Source organism: Monosiga brevicollis, genomic scaffold, assembly GCF_000002865.3.
Source record: "Monosiga brevicollis MX1 MONBRscaffold_7 genomic scaffold, whole genome shotgun sequence".
Taxonomy (NCBI): Eukaryota; class Choanoflagellata; order Craspedida; family Salpingoecidae; genus Monosiga; species Monosiga brevicollis.
The window spans coordinates 568,265-588,166 of NW_001865044.1; the positions used below are offsets into that span (position 1 = coordinate 568,265).

General features: G+C 55.1%; 8 protein-coding genes across 8 annotated transcripts; 5 read left to right on the forward strand and 3 right to left on the reverse strand.

The window, feature by feature from the left end:
- Positions 1 to 413: 413 nt before the first annotated feature.
- MONBRDRAFT_24571 (uncharacterized protein) lies at positions 414 to 1,505 on the forward strand (the record flags this gene model as incomplete). Its single annotated transcript, XM_001744818.1, has 5 exons — positions 414 to 435; positions 624 to 724; positions 843 to 905; positions 1,083 to 1,211; positions 1,389 to 1,505. 5 exons carry the CDS (start codon positions 414 to 416, stop codon positions 1,503 to 1,505), a joined length of 432 nt encoding a protein of 143 aa, XP_001744870.1.
- A 1,054-nt stretch (positions 1,506 to 2,559) lies between these two features.
- On the forward strand, positions 2,560 to 4,384 carry MONBRDRAFT_24572 (uncharacterized protein; the record flags this gene model as incomplete). Its single annotated transcript, XM_001744819.1, has 9 exons — positions 2,560 to 2,672; positions 2,754 to 2,809; positions 2,904 to 2,975; positions 3,090 to 3,169; positions 3,288 to 3,446; positions 3,540 to 3,651; positions 3,929 to 3,977; positions 4,108 to 4,167; positions 4,267 to 4,384. 9 exons carry the CDS (start codon positions 2,560 to 2,562, stop codon positions 4,382 to 4,384), a joined length of 819 nt encoding a protein of 272 aa, XP_001744871.1.
- Positions 4,385 to 6,987: 2,603 nt separating this feature from the next.
- Positions 6,988 to 7,707, forward strand: MONBRDRAFT_16593 (uncharacterized protein; the record flags this gene model as incomplete). Its single annotated transcript, XM_001744820.1, has 4 exons — positions 6,988 to 7,086; positions 7,192 to 7,335; positions 7,412 to 7,450; positions 7,552 to 7,707. Coding segments are annotated over 4 exons (438 nt in total), but the record flags the coding sequence as incomplete, so codon positions are not given.
- Positions 7,708 to 7,847: 140 nt separating this feature from the next.
- Positions 7,848 to 9,321, forward strand: MONBRDRAFT_36681 (uncharacterized protein; the record flags this gene model as incomplete). Its single annotated transcript, XM_001744821.1, has 2 exons — positions 7,848 to 8,619; positions 8,757 to 9,321. The coding sequence occupies exons 1-2, from the start codon at positions 8,012 to 8,014 to the stop codon at positions 9,319 to 9,321; spliced, it is 1,173 nt and encodes a 390-aa protein (XP_001744873.1). The 5' UTR covers positions 7,848 to 8,011.
- A 190-nt stretch (positions 9,322 to 9,511) lies between these two features.
- On the reverse strand, positions 9,512 to 12,578 carry MONBRDRAFT_32011 (uncharacterized protein; the record flags this gene model as incomplete). The annotated part of the gene is made up of 14 exons (XM_001744993.1): positions 9,512 to 9,730; positions 9,800 to 10,010; positions 10,125 to 10,208; positions 10,334 to 10,393; positions 10,470 to 10,582; positions 10,700 to 10,853; positions 11,005 to 11,172; positions 11,264 to 11,360; positions 11,437 to 11,504; positions 11,642 to 11,743; positions 11,872 to 11,928; positions 12,046 to 12,093; positions 12,178 to 12,279; positions 12,393 to 12,578. The coding sequence occupies 14 exons, from the start codon at positions 12,576 to 12,578 to the stop codon at positions 9,549 to 9,551; spliced, it is 1,632 nt and encodes a 543-aa protein (XP_001745045.1). The 3' UTR covers positions 9,512 to 9,548.
- A 580-nt stretch (positions 12,579 to 13,158) lies between these two features.
- Positions 13,159 to 17,139, forward strand: MONBRDRAFT_24575 (uncharacterized protein; the record flags this gene model as incomplete). Its single annotated transcript, XM_001744822.1, has 17 exons — positions 13,159 to 13,301; positions 13,405 to 13,702; positions 13,805 to 13,949; positions 14,053 to 14,091; positions 14,174 to 14,378; positions 14,499 to 14,640; positions 14,767 to 14,838; positions 14,915 to 15,023; positions 15,184 to 15,306; positions 15,382 to 15,488; positions 15,594 to 15,670; positions 15,772 to 15,815; positions 15,941 to 16,209; positions 16,332 to 16,399; positions 16,496 to 16,643; positions 16,764 to 16,944; positions 17,054 to 17,139. The coding sequence occupies 17 exons, from the start codon at positions 13,159 to 13,161 to the stop codon at positions 17,137 to 17,139; spliced, it is 2,256 nt and encodes a 751-aa protein (XP_001744874.1).
- Positions 17,140 to 17,324: 185 nt separating this feature from the next.
- On the reverse strand, positions 17,325 to 18,438 carry MONBRDRAFT_16379 (uncharacterized protein; the record flags this gene model as incomplete). Its single annotated transcript, XM_001744994.1, has 4 exons — positions 17,325 to 17,538; positions 17,664 to 17,759; positions 17,855 to 18,021; positions 18,103 to 18,438. Coding segments are annotated over 4 exons (813 nt in total), but the record flags the coding sequence as incomplete, so codon positions are not given.
- A 529-nt stretch (positions 18,439 to 18,967) lies between these two features.
- Positions 18,968 to 19,656, reverse strand: MONBRDRAFT_16334 (uncharacterized protein; the record flags this gene model as incomplete). Its single annotated transcript, XM_001744995.1, has 2 exons — positions 18,968 to 19,452; positions 19,548 to 19,656. The coding sequence occupies 2 exons, from the start codon at positions 19,654 to 19,656 to the stop codon at positions 18,968 to 18,970; spliced, it is 594 nt and encodes a 197-aa protein (XP_001745047.1).
- Positions 19,657 to 19,902: the final 246 nt, after the last annotated feature.

Genomic DNA, 19,902 nt, shown 5'->3' on the forward strand with positions numbered 1-19,902 from the left:
GAGAGAGAGAGAGAGAGAGAGAGAGCACCTTTTTTTTTTCTTGCTTTCTTCTCTCCTGCACACAGGACCAGCAGAGCAGACACATTCAAAGATGGCGGGACGAGCGGTACTTCTTCGACGCTTGGCGGCTGCCCCCGCGCTCCGTCGCTCGGTGCTGCGGTTAGTTTTGGCCCATCTTGTTCTGGTTGTTGCCGCTTGTTTCTTGGTGTCAAAAACCAACTGAGGCAAGGCTGCCTCAGTGCGCCCAGCGTGCCAGCTCGCAACCTTGATGGTGCGCTCGCCTTCCTTCGCCCCACCCCTCACATCTCCTCGTCCTGTGCGCTGTTGATCGCCTCGTTATCCTATGCCATTCCATCCATCGCTGCTTTGCCAATCGGGGACTCGACTGCAGGGCCAACACGCCCGCCTGCCGCATGTACTCGGACGAAGCCGAAGGTGCGACTTGCCAATCATTGAACTTTGTACAGAACCCCGTTCAAAGCAAAGGCTGCTGGGCAAACATGAAAACCATTGCCTTGAGCCACGCGGCGACTCCCGCTCTAGTTTTGGGCCAAGCCATAGACACTGCATTGATGGTTAATATTCTGTGCTTCTCCTTTTTTTTTTCCATTTCCTCTCAATAGCTGCTCCCAGCAAGACGTACAGCCCCAAGATTGAGAACATTGTGTCTGAGGTTTCAAGCATGACCATTCTGGAAGTCGCCGACCTTGTTGCTGCGCTCAAGGTTTGTACGGCACGCAACTTGCTCATGATACTGGTGTGGCAAAAGCTTTCTGACTTGGCATCCTCCTTCGGTTCTCCGCCCTGGTGGCGAACTGTTATCTGCACTGCCCCCCTTCTAGGACCGCCTGAACATTGCTGACATGCCCATGGCCGTTGCGGCAGCGCCGGCTGGTGGTGCGGCGGTATGTATACCATGTGCTCATTGATAAAACAGACCAAAACAGAACAACACGTTCCTTTTTGGCCGTAGCGAGGCAGCATGTGTACCCAACCGACAGCAATAGCATCGTGTTGTTCTTATCCCAAGAGCTCATGAATGCAACATGCGGTGCTTGCCATCTCGTTTGTGACCAATGCAGCCCGCGGCTGAGGAGCCCAAGGAGGAGCAGACTGAGTTTGATATCAAGCTGGTCAAGTTCGATGACAAGGCTAAGATCAAGGTCATCAAGGAAGTTCGCAACATTCTCCCCGACCTCAAGCTGGCCGAGGTACGCAAACATTGTAGCCCATAAGCCACCGAGTGATTCTTCATGCCTGGTTATGTCGTCTTTTTTTTTTTGGTGTTGTTGGATCAAGGGTGAGCACAGGGGTTTTTGAATGTTTATTTACAGTGCTGCTTCCCATTCTGGCCTGCCGTTAACTTACACCTGCTGCACGCTACCCAGGCCAAGAAGCTGGTTGAGGATGCCCCACAGCCCCTGAAGAAGGGCATTAGCAAGGAGGAGGCTGAGAAGATCAAGGCAGTGATTGAGGCTGCTGGTGGTACCGTTGAGATTGCATAAGTACGCCTGGCATGGAACCAGTGCGCCTCATGGGCGCGGGGTCAAAAGGCAAAGCCGGACATGGCCTCAAACCTGGAGTTGCCAGCGACTCAGCCCGACTTGGCTCTTTGGACATGGATTCATTGCAGTGTTGCTGCTCGTGTCCTTGGTGTTGGTTTCATTGAGAAACTGACACCACTTGCTCGTTGGTGTTGCCACTCTTACAGGCCAGGTTTGCGTATCATTCTTGTATTTTTCTTTCCTGTCTTTCTGTTACTTTCTTTCTACACACCCTTCCTCCCCTCTTTGTTTGGATATGTGTCAGGCTGTGCAGACACGCGCCTAGCACGCGCTCCTCTCCTTCATTTCACTTTTCCCCCCTTCCAAAGCACACAAGAATAAATCAAGCACAAATTCAATAGCCGATTAAACAACATTCTCAGCCGATTCTACTCTTTCTTTTCCTCTTCCCCGTGCAAAGCCTCCTCATCCACCACTCTTCTAGTCTCAAGCCTTTGAGTATCTCCTCTCCCGGGTGCCTCTCCATTCTCTGACTCACGCCTTGACAGGGGAGCGTCCCTGCTTTTCTCTTCTTTTCTCTACCAACCATTCATCATCTCAAAAATTTTTTTTTATCGCTTTGCATTTGATTTCAAAAAAAAGTTTCTCCCAGTCAAACGCATTTTTTTTGTTGATTGACTTCACCTGAAAAGCACGCTCGTGTTCCCGCCTCGTGGCAAGCGTCTTGGGCCAGTCGGTTGACCAACGGCAGTTGGAGAGCTCACTGGGAGGGGATTGAGAGTGTTTGGGTGGGAGGTGAAGCTGCTGTGACCAGCTAGCTGCGGCTCTTGATTTAAAGTCCGCGCGCCATGTGCTGAGCGGTGCTGGCTTCCTATCTGTTGACGGGACCGCGGCATCCTGACACCAGTCGCTTGAGCGCATCGCTCCACCGATGTCCAGCATCTGCTGATACCAACTGCTTGACAGCTCTGTCTTCTTTGCACTTTTTTCCCTTTCGTATCTTCACTGGGCGTCTCAAGGCGAGCGCACCGCTGCGTCATCACCGTCCTCAAGCATGAAGCGTGCCAAGCAGACAACGCCAGAGATGCGCCCCTCCATCTCCCGGCCCCGGCCGCGTGCCACCACCAGTGCCTCTACCAACGAGGGATATCTGGCCAAAAAAGAACCGTAAGACCTTTGTGTTTTAGTGCTGGCCTGATGCTGAGCACGACACCAGACCCACCTCACATGCTGCGCGTGTGCTGGCAGCGTCTTGATGAACGAGCTGGCCAAGCTTAACAACCGAAAACTTGCCGTCGCCGCGAGTGAGTGACTCCACCTTGCTCGATGCCCACCTTCCTCGAGTGATTCTAGAATGCATCTTTTGCTCATGCCTTGCTTTCTGCTCGCATTGTGCAGAGGAAGGACCCGACTATGAGACCGCATTGAGCCAGCTCGAGCACGAGGCCAAGCTTGAACACGCTGCCATTGGTGCGCTGAGATGGTTGGACTTTTTTGTCAAGCAAATGTGCAAGCACCTCATCCTCGGTTGTTTGCCGTGCATGGTGTGTGTGTGTGTGTGTGTGTGTGTGTGTGTGTGCACAGATATTTACTACAAGTACAAGCATGAGGATGTCGAGTTTATGTTTGCCGAAGCCCGAGCAGAAATCGAGCGCCGCATCGAGGTACGGGGCTTGTGCTCGGTGTGCCTGGCCATCTTTTCGCAGTTGTTTGGGCCAAGCATGGAGATAGCATACTGCTTTTGCTTTCAGCTCAACACTCTTCTGGGGCGGCCTGGCACAGGAATTGACGGATCAAGTCAAGCAGGAGCTCATCAGCGACCTCAAGCAAGAAGAACAGGCCGTTTTGCAACAAATCAAGGCTAGCGCCATCGATGAACGAGCCTTGGCCGCCAACATGCCCACGCGCCAAATGCGCAAGCGTGGCCACGACGATAGCAATGTATGATTGGCTGCTGCATGGCTGCTGCATGGCTGGTCGGGCGGTTGCTGGAAGTAGGCTTACACAGCTCACGCCCGGTGGTCTTTGTCCTAGGTCACCGAGCACGCGGAAGAGAGTGCAGTAGAGAAGTATCATGGAAAACCATTCGTTCATCTTTTGGCTGCCAACGACGACATTTTAGCCGATGTGAAGGCCATGAACAGCGGTGTGTCATCGGTTGCATGTGTGGGGCGCCCCGCCCACGCAGTCACACGGGAAGCAGGGAAAGGGTACGAGGGTGGGCGACTTTCAGCCAGGGGCTGATGCGACAGGGTTGCTCGATCGGGCCTTGCTTTGTTGGAGACCTTGCAACTTGTCTGACTCATCTTCTGATCGTCGTTCACTTTTTCACTATTAAGTCGCGCTCGCAAGTCGATCTCGCAAGTCCTCAAAGCGCAAGAGTGCTTCCCAGGCCCCTTTGCCCCCATCGGAACATGTATCAGACGTCATCTTTGACAATGAAGGCGACCGTCTCTACGTGAACGAGCGCTGGTGCGTAGGCATGATGGGGTGATGGCAGTGCTCAAATTGCCGCCACCAGCTGTTGCGCATATCCGCAGGCTGACGACTGTCCCCCCCTCCCCCCCGCCCCCTTCCCCCCTCCCCCCATTGCTTTATTCAGGTTTTATCGCGGCGATCGTGTGCAAGTGGACTGGCCCCATGAAACGCGGGCACGACTTCAGTAAGTCAATGAAAATTGCCCAAATGTTGAACTAGCTGCGGCTCTTGCCTTGGCTCACGCGTGCTAATCATCACCACTTGCGCATTGCTTGGACACAAGGGGGCATTTGCTGGTGTGCAATCCCATCATGGTGTGGATTCGCGTTGATGACATTGTGAAGATTCCACTTCCTTTGGAGGATTTTGAACGAGGACGATGCATGATGCGAACGTATTAGGATGTGGGTCGCCGTGCCTATGTGCGCCCAACGCGGAGGCAAGCGTCATTTGTTATGATATCTTGACGTAGAAACATGGGCTTTTGTGTGATCGAGCTAGTGGACTGGACAACAAGACACGACGTGTCAATTGACTATTCAACATCGGATTCATGCAGCACGCTTCTCGATCAGCTCGAACAGAAAACAGAAAAAAAAAGTCGAAAGAGCAAAAAGTCAAAAAGTCGAAATTGTCAGCAATTTCATGCATCATGTGCGGAATTCTGGCGCTGGTGACCGAGGTCGGGCCAGCGGTGCCCAAGGTCGTGGACCGGCAGATCCTGGCCGATCTGGTCTCCCATCGCGGTGAGTGCGAGTGGATGACGCAACACAGGGGGGATGGGTTTTTTTTTGGTCCTGAGCAAGCAGGCCACGTGTAGTTCAAGTCAGCAAGAGTACTTTTCGTCAAGGCCTCACGAGAGGAACTGATGTGTGAGCCACTGCAGGCCCCGACGCAAGTGGCCACCATGAGAGCAGCGTAGGCAACGGCCATGAAGTGCACCTCACAGGCCAAGTTCTTAACATGCGTGGGCCCGTGGTCGCTCAGCCCTTGCACGCCGAGGCTCAGGGCTTACACCTGCTTTTTAATGGAGAAATCTATGCTGGCTTGCCGGGCCTGTCCGCGAGAGCCAACGACAGCCAGGCCTTGTTAGCGGCGCTGGCCGCGTTCACGGAAGCTGCAGTCGCCCCCAATGGGAAGGCAAGTGACAGTTGTGAAACAGCCTACATGGCGGCGATATGTAGTGTGCTTGAGCGCTTGCGTGGGCCCTGGGCCCTCGTCTTGCTGGATTCAATCCGTCAGAAATTGTGGGTAGCACGCGACTACCTTGGGCGGCGCGCCCTGTCCATCTGTCGTGACGGCACCGATCTCTTGATCAGCAGTGTGTGCGATCAACTGCGACCCCAAGACCCCGCCAACCCAACGGACGAGGCCGCGTGGCGCGAAGTTTCTACATGCGGTGTGTGTTGCTTCGATCTGGGCGCCTCGGGGATGGTGTTGAACGTGCTACCTTGGAAGCTGGCCTCAGCACATGGGGCGGAGAAAAATGCTGCTGCATACCGGCGTCTTGTGGCACAGCTGCGACAACGCGAGCTAATCGCATGGGCACATGAGGTGGTGGGTCCCTCAGGTCGGGTCGTCGACTGGTCAGAGACACCAGATGTTCAGCCCGCCGTCCCAATCTGCCTGCCGAATCTGCAAGCGATAGCACCCGAACACCCTGCCGGCACCGAACCCGAGTTGCCCTTGCAAATGGGCCTCACAGACGCTTGGCCCTTTGAAGTATTGGCAAGCCTCACGGCCTGTGAGGCGGGCGAGGCTACACACTTCCTCATGGATCCGGTCGCTGTTGCGGAGAAGCGCGCTGCCACGGTGGCGCCGCTAACATCGGCCTTGCGTCGAGCCGTGGGCTTGAGGTGCCACGCGTTTCATGGTGACAGGTATCTGATTGCTGGTCCATCTTTCTCTATTTTGCTCCCTCTAGTTTTTGCATTGGACTTGCATTGGACTTGGGAGGGATGGTTCAAGGGAAGCATACATAAATGAAAGATATGACAGACCGGGTCCTCGATGTGGGGGAATGCGCCGTAGCCATGCTCATGTGACATCCGACCCGATTGGACGCAGCAATTCGGAGCGCCGGCCTGTGGGTGTGCTGTTCTCGGTATGACCAAGCGCAGGGCCACGGCATCGGCAGCCTCCGCACTTTTCTATTTTTTATCGTCATGCCTCTTCTCTTTTTCTCTATTGACGTTTGCACCCTGATGCGACCCCACATGGCTTGGTGGAACGGGGTAGGGCGGCATTGACTGTACTTTGCTGGCTCTTTTGGCGTTGGATGAGTTGGAGCCAGGCACGGAACTGCACCTCATCAACGTGGCTTTTGAAAATCGAGCTCGAAATCAAGCTCAGGGAGCAGACTTGTACAGGTGTCGTCTTGCCGACGTCGGGCTCCCATCCCCGTTGGACCTTTGAGAGCATGCACTCACCTCACCGATGGTCGCCGCAGCGTTCCGGATCGCCTCACAGCTATTGCTTCGTACCATGAATTGTTGCGTCTGCGCCCAAATGGTACGCTCAAGAGCCCGCCCCAGCCGTTACGTTGCCGCGAGCGACTTGAGCCTCATGCTGCTGGGCATCGTGGTATTGCCACCCACTGGGCTAGCACTGATACGCCTGATTTTGGTCAACGTACCGCGAGCGGAGCTGGAGATGCACCGGTCTGTTCATCTGCCCGCAAAGCCTATCCGCCTTTGTCCATGAGCGCGGGGGTGTGAGGTTCTTGCGTGTACCGTTATTCGGGTTGGGTGGGTATGGCAGGCCCCATGTGTGGCGCTTGGTGGCTCCCTTGGACACGGAGCTGGACGATAGCATTGGTTGTGCCCTTTGGTTTGCGGCTCGCGGGCATGGAGTGCTCTATGGAGAAGAAGATGCCAGTGATGTGCCATTTGTTTCAACCGCGCGAGTACGAAAGCGCCGACAGACCTGCGTACATTGGCGAGCTGTGTGCCAGACGGAGCTAATTCTTGACCGCCTTTGGGCGATATGCTTTTGGTCGGCCTAGGTTCTGCTGTTGGGCATGGGGGCGGACGAACAGTTTGGTGGTTACAGTCGTCATCGAAAGGCATTTGATCGAGATGGCATGCTCGGAGCTCTCTGCCAGGTCAGCTCCTCCCACATCGGAGGGCTCAAACGACAGATAAAACTTCTGCACACAGATGTCCACGTGCATATTTCACCGGTTGCCGATGCTATGAACTACTTCCAGGTTGAGCAGGACATCCGGCGGATTCCAACCCGCAATCTTGGGCGGGATGACCGGGTCATTGCTGATCATGGGCGTGAGGGGCGATATCCTTTTCTAGACGAGGCGTTTATGTCGCTCGCCAATGCGCTGCCCTTGGCGGTCAAGGTTTGTTCATATTGTGGGCTCTCCAGCTTGTCCGTGTTGCAGAGGGAGCGAGGCCTACTCATTACCAATGGTGCAGGCTGACTTTACTGGAGAGCGGGGCTTGGGAGAGAAAAAGGTCTGTGCTGTTCTTAGCCACTCTTTGTATATGCCCGTTTTCCTGTGAAACGCAAGTGCGTTTGCACATTCCTCACCCGTCATTGCGTGCCCCCGGAGCAGTTGCTGCGGATGATGGCCGAGGCCGTGGGCTTGGCATCAGCAGCGCGACTCCCCAAGCGTGCCATCCAATTTGGCTCCCGCATCGCCAAGATGGAGCGTGGCGCCCGAACTGCAGGCCATCATCGAATTGGGCCCAACAAGCCAGCTCGAGAGTAGGGTGAATTAGGACGAGTAGGAGAGGGTGAGAATGAGCAGCTCTAAGCGAAAAACAAAAAAAAAAAAAACCAAAGTTTTTCGAGAATTTCAAAATTGAACGCCAAAGTTGGACTCACACTGACGTGACATTTATAAGAGCAGCAGCGGAGAGCAGTGATCAACAGCCAACACGACACGACAGACACCCCTGCCTCCCCCGACACACCGCCACACACCGCGAGCTACCTCTGACTGGCATTTTATCCGTTCCGCGTCTGACCGGAAGGTTCTTGTTAGGGCAGCATTGTTTTCAGAGCAGCAGGTCATGTTGGCGTTTCGGATGAGCTGGGGCTGGCCGGGTGTGGCCGGGTGTGTCGTGATGGTAGGCGGAGCTGTGCTGCTGTGCCGCGTATACCATGCTCAGCGACGCAAGTCGCCACTGCGACGGACCATCTTTGACGACCTGCTGCGCGCCCTCAAGCTGCAAGCGCCTTTGGCCGAGATTGAGCGTCTCTTCCTACAACTCACGCTTGCAGAAGAGGGCGGGGTTGCCCGGGTCTTGCGGATGAGTTTGGCGACCGTTATCGGCCTGTGTGGTTACGATCCCACGGCTGATACCGACAGCGCGGCCCTACAGCTTATTCGCCCCGTGCAACAGTCGACGCATTGCCTCTTTGCCAAGCGTGCTCAGCTGTGGGGGGCCCCGACTGACTGGCAAGAGGGCTTGCCTGGCCATGCCAAACAAGAAGACCGCGGTCAGCAGAGTGGAGCAGCACTGCCTCACAAGGCGGCACAGCTCTTGCGTGCCATGACCTTGATGGCGGCGTACATGCACCGGATCGATGGATTTGTGATTGACTTTCACCACCCCCACAAATTGGTCACGGTGGATGACCACGCGCGTGCTGTCAACGACCTGCTGGTTTTTCTCAGGTGCGCACACATGCATACCATCGCTGTTCCTGTTGCTGTCATCGTCTCCTCTTGCTTGAATCTATGCCAGCCCGTGATGTCTGTTCATTTCTGCATGGGCCCCGGGTTTTCCACCGCGCACCACCGCTGGCCTACAGCACCCATGATCCGAGTGGGCGCCACTGCATGGCGAGCCAGCGCGTAGGTCGTCTGGGCTGGACTGTCTCTTTTGGGGAGGCAGAATACTTTGTGACGACATTTTGCAATGCTTATCATCCCGGCATCAGCCGACGCTGTGAAGCCGAGGGCGTCAGTCTCATTCTGTTTCAGCCTTATAATTCCTTCTTGTTGCACAATATTGGAGACGAAACCCCAAAGAGTGCGACCTGTTGGGACAACCCTCGACATATTCGAGATCGCATCCGGTACGTCATCTTCTCGGTAGCCGCTTCGGTTGTCTTCGCCCGCCTCATGGAGAACCCATTCGGCTGCGCGCATAGAGCCAAGTTTCATGCACATGGGGTATGGTATCCCATTGCGGAAGCACCACAGCTTTATCCAGCAGCTTACAACATTGTGCTTCCAAACAAGGCCGACGACAACATCGTGGTCGACTGGTGGTCTCAGCGCGGAGCCCGACATTTTTTTCTTCAAGAATCGGGTGACGAGTACAACACGCCGACACACGCACCATCGCACGCGCACAGGCCCATTCACATTTGATGCATACCAAGACACCCATCCATGATAGCATTCATTTTTTTTTTAGCGATCCGTAATTGACAAGCTTTGTGCACACTAGCGATCGTCGAGTCAAAACCAATGGATCAAGTGAGGGTGGAGATGAGGTCTGATAGACAAAAGAAGGTGCAATATTTTGATGCGTAAAACTGTCAAGGCCAGGGCTGCTTGGTGCATTCAACACATGACATCAGAGAACCGCCACATGATCAGGCGTGTGAAGTTGCTTCGGTAGCACCAGCATCATCACCGTCATCTGCTCGGCCAGCATTGTTGAGGGGCGATTCCAGGGCCTGCTCGGCCACTTCTGTGGCAATGCCCGGGGTCAGGGCTGACACGGGCACCGAGGAGTCGGGGGCCTCAGCGTCCTCCTTTGTGGTGTTGCCATGCCCTGCCAAGGGTGGAGATTCAGCTAGCATTGTTAAGGGCCCCGGTGCAGCTCTGACTTTGTGCGCCGCACCTTCCATGGACGCGGGGCGCAAGGTCGTTGTGGATGATGGTGGCGAAGGAAGGTCGGTGGACACCAAGCCTGGTCCGCTTTCACGCATGCTATCAAGCGCGGCTTGCTCCGAGGCAGAGAGTTGTGTCAACTGTTGTGCCAAGCCTTGGATGAGCGTATCTACGGTCCGCGAGATGCGCTGGCGAGCGGCAATGGACGCACGCAGCTCCATCTAATGAGGGAAAAATGGTGGGGGTTTGAGGCAATCAAATGATGCTGTTAGCGATGCATTCACTAATGCAAACGACCCGAGTGACAAGTTGCTGCTTTGCAAGCACTTGGGCACCTTGGTCTGCTCGCGGCAGGTAGCCTGGATGGCTGCGGTACAAGTGCTCAAATACTCGCGCGAGCGCAAAAGGCTGGCATCAATCTACGCGGCGCCACAGAACGATCTGTATTCAGGAAGGTGGCAGAATGACCAGACAACACTCATCCCCTCGGCCAGCCGAGTACTGATCGCGGAAGAAAAAGAAATGTCAGAGAAGAGAGATGTACCTGGCGCTGTTGCTCCTGTGTGGTCTGGGCCAAACGTGCTCGAATATCATCTTGCAATTCCTAAGACCAATCGCGGACACAACACGTCAACAAGAAAGTGCAGGCTGTCTCCAGGTAGGCTGAGGACAGCACATACCTGCGTGGCCGTCTTGGTTTGTGCTTGAAATTGGGTGTTCATGTTTGTCAAGGCCTGGCTCAAACCCTCTTTTTGCTCCTCTTGTAATTTGGTTGCCAAGGTGTCGGCTTGATCTATCAAGCCGGCAATCATGGGTAGTGGAGGCAGGATGGCGCGCCATGAATCAGAAGAGAGCTGACAAAGGCGGCCGATCACGAGTAGAGTGTGTGCAGGGGTCGTGTCTCCCTGACCGGTAGCGTTTTGGCGCAGCATCTCCAGGCTCTCCTCCTGCCAGGCTTGCAGTTGGGCTTGCAAGGCCTGCTTAAATCCGTCCACTTGCTCCTTGGTTTCTCGCTCCATTTGTTCGTGCTGGGTGCGTGCTGCCGTCAAGGTGGCTTCAGTGCGCTAAAAGAGCGGGCCCAAGAGCAAGGGGTGAGATGTTCGCTCATTTGTTGCTTTGTTGGCATGTGCGCTCAGCACGAGCGGTGTATAATATATGAGGTGGTCGTTGGTTGGTGGTCAGAGCCACGATGCATAACAGCACAGGGAATTGCACCTCGGCGATTTGCTCTTGGCGTTGAGTTTCACGCTGCTCAAGCTCGCGTTGAAGCTGATCGATGCGCTCGGCAATCAGTGTAGCACAGCGGTCAAAGACAGTGTCCGAAGTTTTCTCTAGTTGCTGGGCTGCAGCATCACGCTCCTCACGCAGAGCTTTGATAAAAGTCTATGCCCATACCAGGTCAGGTGACAGGGTGGGAGGTTGCAGGGCTCGGAAGATGTGTAATGCCGCGGCCGTCGGTTGCAGGGTGGCACACCTCTTGCTGGTTTTGGAGAGCTGCCACAAAATTGGCTTTGTGCTCGGCCAGAGTGGCTTGTTGCTGCGTACGGAGGCTTGCGCGCTCTTCCTGGATCCTACGGTTGGCATCATGCTAATCAGCTTGAGGTTGACAGCAAAAGCCTCAGAAGTGGGGGGCTTGCACCAACGCACGCTCGTCGGATGTCGGCCTCGTTCTTCTCCATGAGGGCCTTCATTTGTTCGGTCCAGCTGGCATGTTCCTGCATCACAGTTGTCGCGACCCAAACAATAACGGGGACATGCTTAGCAAGAACGTGCAGGATCAAGGATAGAGGGCACCAAGACAAATCGCTCGACGCTGAGAGAGCGCATTGGATGTTTATGACGACACGCCGACCTGGTCATGCTGAGCATTGAGGCGCTGTTGCTGCTCGCGTAAAGTCTCGAGGGCCTCTGCTTCTGCACCCGTTGCAGTGCTGGCCTGAGCTTGCAGCGCGTCCTGTCTCAATTATCCATCAATAGGCACATGAGACCAGATCTGTGTCCCTCAGCAGAGGGTGCTTGGGCGCCGAGGCGGGGACTGCTTGAGTCGAGCAAGCTTGGGGTTGGGGGGCGAGCATGACTCACGCGTTCAGCTTCAGCCTGCTTAAGGCTGGCCTGGAGTTTGCTCAAGTGAGCCTCCAGCTATGCAGACGGGCAGACGGAAAACCAATCAATAAACCCATGCCATGCTGATTCAAAGACCAAAGTAGGTTGCTGTTGCTCTCCGAGGTTAGCAAGAGGGCAAGAAACTCGACTCACATCGGTGATTTTGGTGGCATAGCGCTGCTCGAGCTCACGACGAAGCTCCTACACAAGATGCATCACTCTGAGTGGGACACGGGCACACAGCGAGGGGGAATGGGGTGGCGCAGGAAGGGCAGGAGAGCATACTGCTACATCAGGGACAGGTGGTCCAGCCGGCGGCTGGGAATTTGCAAAGCTTGACAGGTCACTGGGCTGCTGACTAGCCTCTGCCGGCGTTGTGCCAGGGGGCTGTCAAGAAAGAAAGGTGGTGGCATCGAGCCTTTTGACGGTGAGTGCTGCGGCTCCAAGCTCCAAGGTGTTCTGGGGTCAAAACGGGACAGCACGCTTAGTGACTGACGTACCGTCGTCGCTGGTGGCTGGTCTGTCGCTGGCGGCAGGGCAGAGCCAAAGGCAGCCCACTCATCCTCGTCGGTTGCTGGTGCAGTGACCGGCGTCTGCGCGGGCTGCGCGGGCTGCGCGGGCTGCGTTGTGGCCGGCGCCGACTCAAAGGCCGTAAAGTCTCCAAAATCATCATCCTCATCAGCCATCGTGTGTCGTGTCGGGGATGTTTTGATCGTCGCAGCGGAAGACGAAGTCAGTGAACTGCTCAAGGGAAATCTATCCAATGTCTCTCTGTCTCTCTCTGTCTTTTGTCTGTCTGTCTTTGTTTCTCTAATTCTCTCTGTCTCTGTCTCTAATCCTCTCTGTCTCTGTCTCTCTCTGCCTCGAAGTCTCTGTCTCAAACCAATTCAATTCTGTCTCTGTGTGTGTCTCTCTCTGTCTCTCTGTCTCTTTGTCTCTCTGTCTGTCTCTGTGTCTCTCTCTGTCTCTGTTGTTGATGTTTTAAGCGACGCGATCGTCAGTTGCGGCGCGTGCTTCGGATTCTGGTCACTGAGCCCTCTGCCATCGCTCTCGCCCTCGCTGTTCTGCCTCTGCTATTCCTGCTGTGATACTTCTTCTGCCCGGTTTCTTCCTGCGAGGTCCTCTCATCTCAGTCTTGAGATCGTCAGCTGTTGCCACAAGGCTTTTGGCTGGCAACTCATCGTCACCGTCGCTGCATTGCTGTCTGCGATCGGTGGGTCAATCATAGAGTCTTCGCTCTGTTGGTGGCGAGACAATCGTGACACAATGGAGCCACGTTTACCTTCTGGCCGCTGGGCCACGGCGGCCATGCTTCTGCTGCTGCTGGCGCTCAGTGGCTCGATCGTCGAAGCTCGCCCGATGGGCGCCAACATGACGGGTCGTGCCTTCATTCCTTTTCGCGTTGGCAGGTTCGAATCTCACCTTGTTCATCGCTCTGGTGCCCACCCGCCGATCGAAAGCAGAGCGGCCTCTGTTCACGCGCCTCTCCTGCTCGATCGCTCGTCCCTGCAGGGTCACACCGCAAGGCTGGCTCTTGAAGCAACTCGAGCTTCAAGCTGAGGGACTGGGCGGCCATCTGGCCCACTTTTGGGATGATGTCATGAATTCAGTTTGGATCGGGGGTGATGCCGATGGCGGCCTTCACGAGCGAGTGCCCTACTGGCTTAATGGCATGGTGCCACTTGCCTTTCTGCTCAAGAATGCCAACTCCCCGTTTGCCTACCATGGTATCAAGGATGTCCATCAACCAGATGACCAGCTTTGCCAGGCCAACGTCGACATGCAGAATCACGATATTACCAACTTTCCCGTAAGCATATCAAAGAGCCGAAATGAAGCCTATTACAGGCTGCCACCCGATGCTTCTTCTTGCCGGGCCAATGCCTGACATTCGCATCTCTGGCTGCCGCAGGTCCAAAGACCCGAAGACTGCCGCCAGTCTTGCCTGAACAATACTGCTTGCGTCGCCATTGTCCTCAACAACTGCACCAACCCCCCAACCTGCTGGCTCAAGTCTGGCATTGGCCGTGCTGACGAAACGACCTGCCGATGCTTTGGTGTGACCCGCTCAGCTCGTGTGCACGTGCACAAGTGCTGCCACTGCCGATTGACTCTGCCCGTCTTGATCCACGCAATTGCTTCTGTTCCTCACTTGAATAGGCGTTGTCAAGCCCTTCACTGCTGAGGAAGGCATCATGAGTACGCATCGTTCTTGAGATCGCAACTCCGGTTTGCCACCTAGTCCCGCATTCCGATCTCACTTGAAGCTCACAAAATGCAGATCAAACGGAGCGCTTTATCAACCATATTCTAAATGCGCAAGCTGCCAGCGGCTGGCTCGGCCCGGATGATATGCCAACAAGCGGTGACATGTACTGGGGCAACTTCCCCGTCCTGCTCTCTTTGGCCATGTACGCTGAAGGCAACCCCACCATGGAGGAGACCATTGCAACTGCCATGCTCAAATTCTTTCAAGAAGCCAACCGGTAAGTTGAGCGCGTGTCGGCCTAGACCTTTCCTTTGTCTCGATAACTCATGTCATCCCCCCGGCTTGACCTGCCCTCTTGGCTCTGTAAATTGGCGGCAACGGCCTCTCACTTCCACAGCCGCATGTCCAACGTTCCCATGAGCGATTGGTCTCAAGCCCGCGGCATGGACTTTGCTTTGGCCGTACAATGGGTTTTAGAAAACGCTCCTAATGGTCAGGAAGCCTTTTTGCAAGACTTTCTTGCTACCGTTCAGAACCAGGTATTGCCTAGTTGCTCGAATCTCGTTGCCCTACTCGCCACATCTGCCAGATTTGCTACCAGCGGCCACCCCCGACCGGCTCAAGCACGAGTGCTCTTTTTCTCCCGGCTTGACCACTTTGCCTAGACTTTGGACTGGGAAACCTGGTTTCAAGACTTTACCACCGGGGCCTCGCCACATGGTGTCAACAACGCTCAAGTCTGTTTTGAACGCTTGTTTGATTCAAAAGCGTCGACCATGCATGCGTCTCATGCACCCCTGGCCCCACCTCTAGGCGCTCAAATCATCTGGAGTCTGGTATCTGTCCACAGGCGACCCCAGCTTCACCGAATCCTCAAAGGACCGCATGCGAAACATGGATGATTTCTATGGCATGGCTTCTGGTGCGACCTGTCCCAAGAACCGTCCGCTTCTGTGGTCCCAAGAACCGTCCGCTTCTGTGTCGAGTGTCGAGTGATGAGTCCTGAGCCCAAGCGATTATTTATCACGCACGCCAGCCTTGTTTAGCACGACGCTCAACCCCACAATATGGCTTTTGAATAGGCATGTTTTGTGCCGATGAAATCCTGTGCGAGGCAAACGAACGCAAAATGCCCTCGCGTGGGACCGAGCTCTGCGCTGTCGTTGAGGCCATGTTCTCCTACAACACCTTGTTCAGTGTTCACGGTTTGTGTTGCGACTATAGCCCGTAGCGCCCTCTACTCTCAAACTGGCACTGACTCCAAGGGTGCATGCTTGTAGGTGATGTGGCTTTTGCTGATCGTGCCGAGCGTATTGCCTACAATGCTCTACCCGCCACCTTTGCATCGCCCCGTGGTGGTGATATGTGGTCCCACCAGTATCTGCAGGTACTCATGTCTGAGCCATGCTTGGTCTGGCAGATAGCCACCCCACGGGGCAAGTAGCTTCTTCGGATCAAATGCTCAGTTGGTCTTGCGCCGATCCGTGTGTAGGGCCTGAATGAGATCAATGCCCAGGTATCGGATGACCATGTTTGGACGCATGACGGTGGAGATGCGCAGCTTTACGGGTTTGTATGGACTGGTTTTGCCAGGCCGCCAGCTCTTGCTTGGTCTGCTCCCACAGTAGCTGCCCTCTCACCACTCCCGTTTTCTTGCCATGCTGCTCCAGTCTTGCTCCAAACTATGGTTGCTGCACCGCCAACTTTGGACAAGGTTAGCCGGGCTGATGAGTCAGGTTCCCATCGCAGCCCTTGCATGGCACATTTAAGCATTGAGCCTTGATTGATGATGGGATGAATGCGATGCGTGTCTTGCTCATGCTTTTGGGACCTCCGCAGGTTGGCCGAAGTTTGCCAACATGTTGCTGTACGAGCGCAACGATGGCTCGGTCGCGGTTGGCGCCTACGGCCCCGTGGCCGGCACCTCGACCAATGGCGTTTTTGTCAACATGACGACCGAATATCCCTATGGCGATACGGTATCCATTGCGGTGCACACAAATTACTCGACCACCCTGCACCTACGCATTCCCACTTGGGCCCACACCGCCCAAGTGGAGATTGACGGCTCTGCCGTCTCCAACATCACAGCTGGTATCATGAACCCGGTGAGCTTATGCTCCTGAGCTCTGCGCATGTTCTTGTCGAGGAAGTAAAAGAAAGCGTGACACCATTTGAAGGGCAAGAGCCTCGAGAACTCATGGTACATATGCGTTGGTCTGCGTGATAGGTGGCCATTCCGGCCGGCAAGCACACGGTTCTGGTCAACCTCAAGCCCGAAATTCGCCTCGAGCATTGGTACGACTGTAGCTTGCACCAGCCGCCCCAAAGAAGAGTTGAAATGCATTTCATTGCCCCACTGTTGGGTTAACCTGGATGTGAATCGCTCCACAGGTACTCGGAAGAGACGGTGAGCGTGCATCGTGGTGCACTCATGTACAGCCTGCCGATCCAAGGCAGCTACACAACTCTGGTGGAATATGCCTACGAGTCGAACGATTATCAAGTCTTGCCCACGAGCGAGTGGCGCTACGCCCTGGACGTACGTTTATCGCTACGGTTGGTACACAACCAGCTTGCGCAAGGCTTCTCATCATCGACCGGCTTGTCGTTTTTTTCTTGTCCTCGTGTGGGTCTTGCTCGGTGGGCTTGTGCTTTTTAGTTGGATTTTGACAACATAACGAGCAATTTTGAGTTCAGCAACCCTGGGCTCGGCAAGGACTTGGTTGCATTCAACCACACGGCCTGGGGCGCCACCATTGCCACCAAGGGTCGTGTCGTGCCCAACTGGGAGATTGCTCACAATGCGGCAGCGGCGCCTCCTGCCTCGCCCGTTTGCGATGGTTTGTACATCTCTTCGGCCTGCCTCGTACCGTACGAGCTTTTGGCCTGTGTTTTTTTACTTTTCTTCTCATCCCGCCCCTGCTGGACTTTGGATTGAATGGCTTGTAGACGTTCAATGCCAGCCAACTCAGAGCATTACATTGGTGCCATATGGCGGAACGGATTTGCGCATTTCCGAGTTTCCTTGGGCGTAAATATCTCGGATGAGGGGATGTCATCGTTATTAAATTGGCCGCTACACGCCACAGCCAATTGAGAAGACTACACATGCGTGCACTTACACGGGGCACTTGCACTCCCCGACACATCATAAGGCGCAGCTCAAAAAAGCCCAAAGCGTTCTCAGAACGATGGCAATGCGTGACATCTCTTTGTCGAATCATGGGTCTTGGGCCAGACCTTGCTGAGTCGTGAACAAGTGGCGGGGAACAGCTTGGCGATGATTGGCGAGAGGCATCTTTGTCCGAACCTCAGTAATCCGCTCTAAATCAATAGTGACGGCCAATAAGCCTTCATTTTCAGCATCGCCGTCCACAAGCACATCGCCCCAAGGATCAACGACGAGCGAGTGCCCATACGAGCGGCGCGTAGACCTGAACAACATCGGGCACGACGAAAGCAGCAATGAGGGGCGTCAAGGCCAGGCCAGGCACAGCGAGCCGGCGTGGTAGGCCCATGGAAAGCACGAGGTGGCGATTGGTAGTCTTCGCGGACTGACGGTGCGTGTGTGCCGGCTTGAGCGGCAGCAATGACAAAGCATTGTGTTTCGATAGCGCGCGCACGGAGCAAAGCCTCCCAATGGGCCTTGCCAGTGCTATCCAAGTGAGGGAACGAGTCAAAGAGTGCTCGAGGGAAAACGTAAACGGGCGGGGGAATCGGGTTTGACGCCATATGCAACATCATAAATACCTAGGCATAAAGGCGCTGGGGACTAGAAGCACATCGGCACCACGAGCACGGAGCTCCGTGTAGACTTCGGGAAAGCGAACATCGTAGCAAATGCTCAGCCCGAGAGTTCCCAGGGGAGTATCTGGCACGGTCACCAGAGTGCGGCCTGGTTGCGTGAAATCACTTTCCTGATGAGGTGATCATGTTTGACACATAAGGAGACAGCAGCCCAACACAGGAGAAACGGTTTGAGGGGGGCAGGCTCGGACCTTGAAGACGCCGTCGGCCGTATCGACATCGAAAAGGTGAATTTTATCGTAGGTGGAGCGAACTTGACCCAGCGGATCAACTATCACGTGACGATTGGCGATGCGCTTTTGGGGGTCATCCGTCTGAACATGAGCCCCGCCGAAGGATGCCCAGATGCTGTGTTGCTTGCAGAGGTCCCAGTACCGTGTCAGCGCGGCATGTGTCGTCGGCACGGCTCGAGACTTGGTTTCCTCAACAGGCAAGCCGATCCAATCAAAGGCCTCTGGTAAGAACAGCATTCGACATTGTGCCTTTGCTGCTTGTGCAAATAAGTCTGCGATGCGTCTGGCATAGTCGCCGCGGCATGAACGGGCGCATCAAAACCCCAACCTCAGCGCGGACTTTGGACAGTGATCACGACGCACCGAAAGTTATGCTCAGCATCAGCTGTTGTTGACAGCTGCAGCACGCCCACATTGACGCGACGTGCCATGCTCGCCACAGGTGCAGCCATGCCTGTCCTGCCGTCAGCGCTGCCGTAACCGCCCACACGTCCCGGCTGCTTGCACTGCAATCTTTTTTTAAAAAAAAGAAGAAGAAGAAGAAGAAGAGAGAGAGAGAGAGAGAGAGAGAGAGAGAATTTTCGTCGAATCATTCGAAAACATGAAATTGATCTGGATTGACAGGGCGCCGATGTTGAACATCAAAAGCGGTGGTGGCACAAACAATGGAGACGAAGAGGGGGAGGAGGTGATTGACCTGGTAGCTGGGACTAGTAGAGGCAGAAAGCCAACAAATCGTGGGTCTGAGGGTTGTCACAAAATAAACTATGACTGGTACCTGGGCACTTGATCGCCATGCGAATATACAAGACTTGGTGCTGCCTTACGCGGATTCGGGAACGCCATAGAGATCTCGCATGTTGAAGGGGATGAGCGCCAACATCAGCGCTTGTTCATAGTATGTGGTTCGTGTGACGGCCATGGAGGTCAACAAGCCCACGGCACCACCCCCCTGCTTGCTTTTCTTGGTCTTGAATACTTCGTCATTGGCGTGCCCCAGTTCCATGCCCCCCTCAACGAGCTGCTGCACGCGTGCCGGAAGCTCAAAGGTCCCAGTCTTGGCCTTGCCTTCAATGCCCGTCTTGGCTTCCAGAACGGCCATCCATGCAAAGCATGTGAGAGTGCGTTTTGGGGCCGCTGTTTGGCCTGGTGCCGGTGATGTCTCGCAGTAACCACAGCCACCCTCGAGACCGCAGTAATAGTCGGCACCGGGTGCAAGCTCCAGGGCGTTGCGGGTTCGATTGCGGGCCCCAGTCAGCGTCTCATCATCTCCCATGGGCTGGTCTGCCACACCCGAAGGCGCATTGACTAGAATGTGCGCAGCGTTGGCACCAATCCAGGCGTCAGCTTGTGGTAGCCGGCAGAGATGGGCTCACACGGGATCCCGACCCCCAGGCACTCACCGGTAGAAACTTCAATGGTGTCATCGGGAAACATGGTCGTAAAAGCCGCTTTGACAGCGGCAGCCTTGACTGGGTTGGTCGACCCCACAACGACATGAATAGGTGCCATCTTGCCCGGTCGGTGTTGAGCTGCAAGACGTCGCTATGGCAAGCTAGAGGAAAGTACACCTCGCTGTCAGACACAGCTCATGACACAAACGACGGCAGCCTGCCAGCTGGGCACCAGCCTTTGCTGTCTCGACCCTTGAATTCCAAGCAGTACGCCACCACCACCGACCTTTGGCGTTTGTGTCGAAAAGGTGTGCGATCCTCCTGAGCGCACGATCGATTTTGCAAAACGACGTGTGTGTGTGTG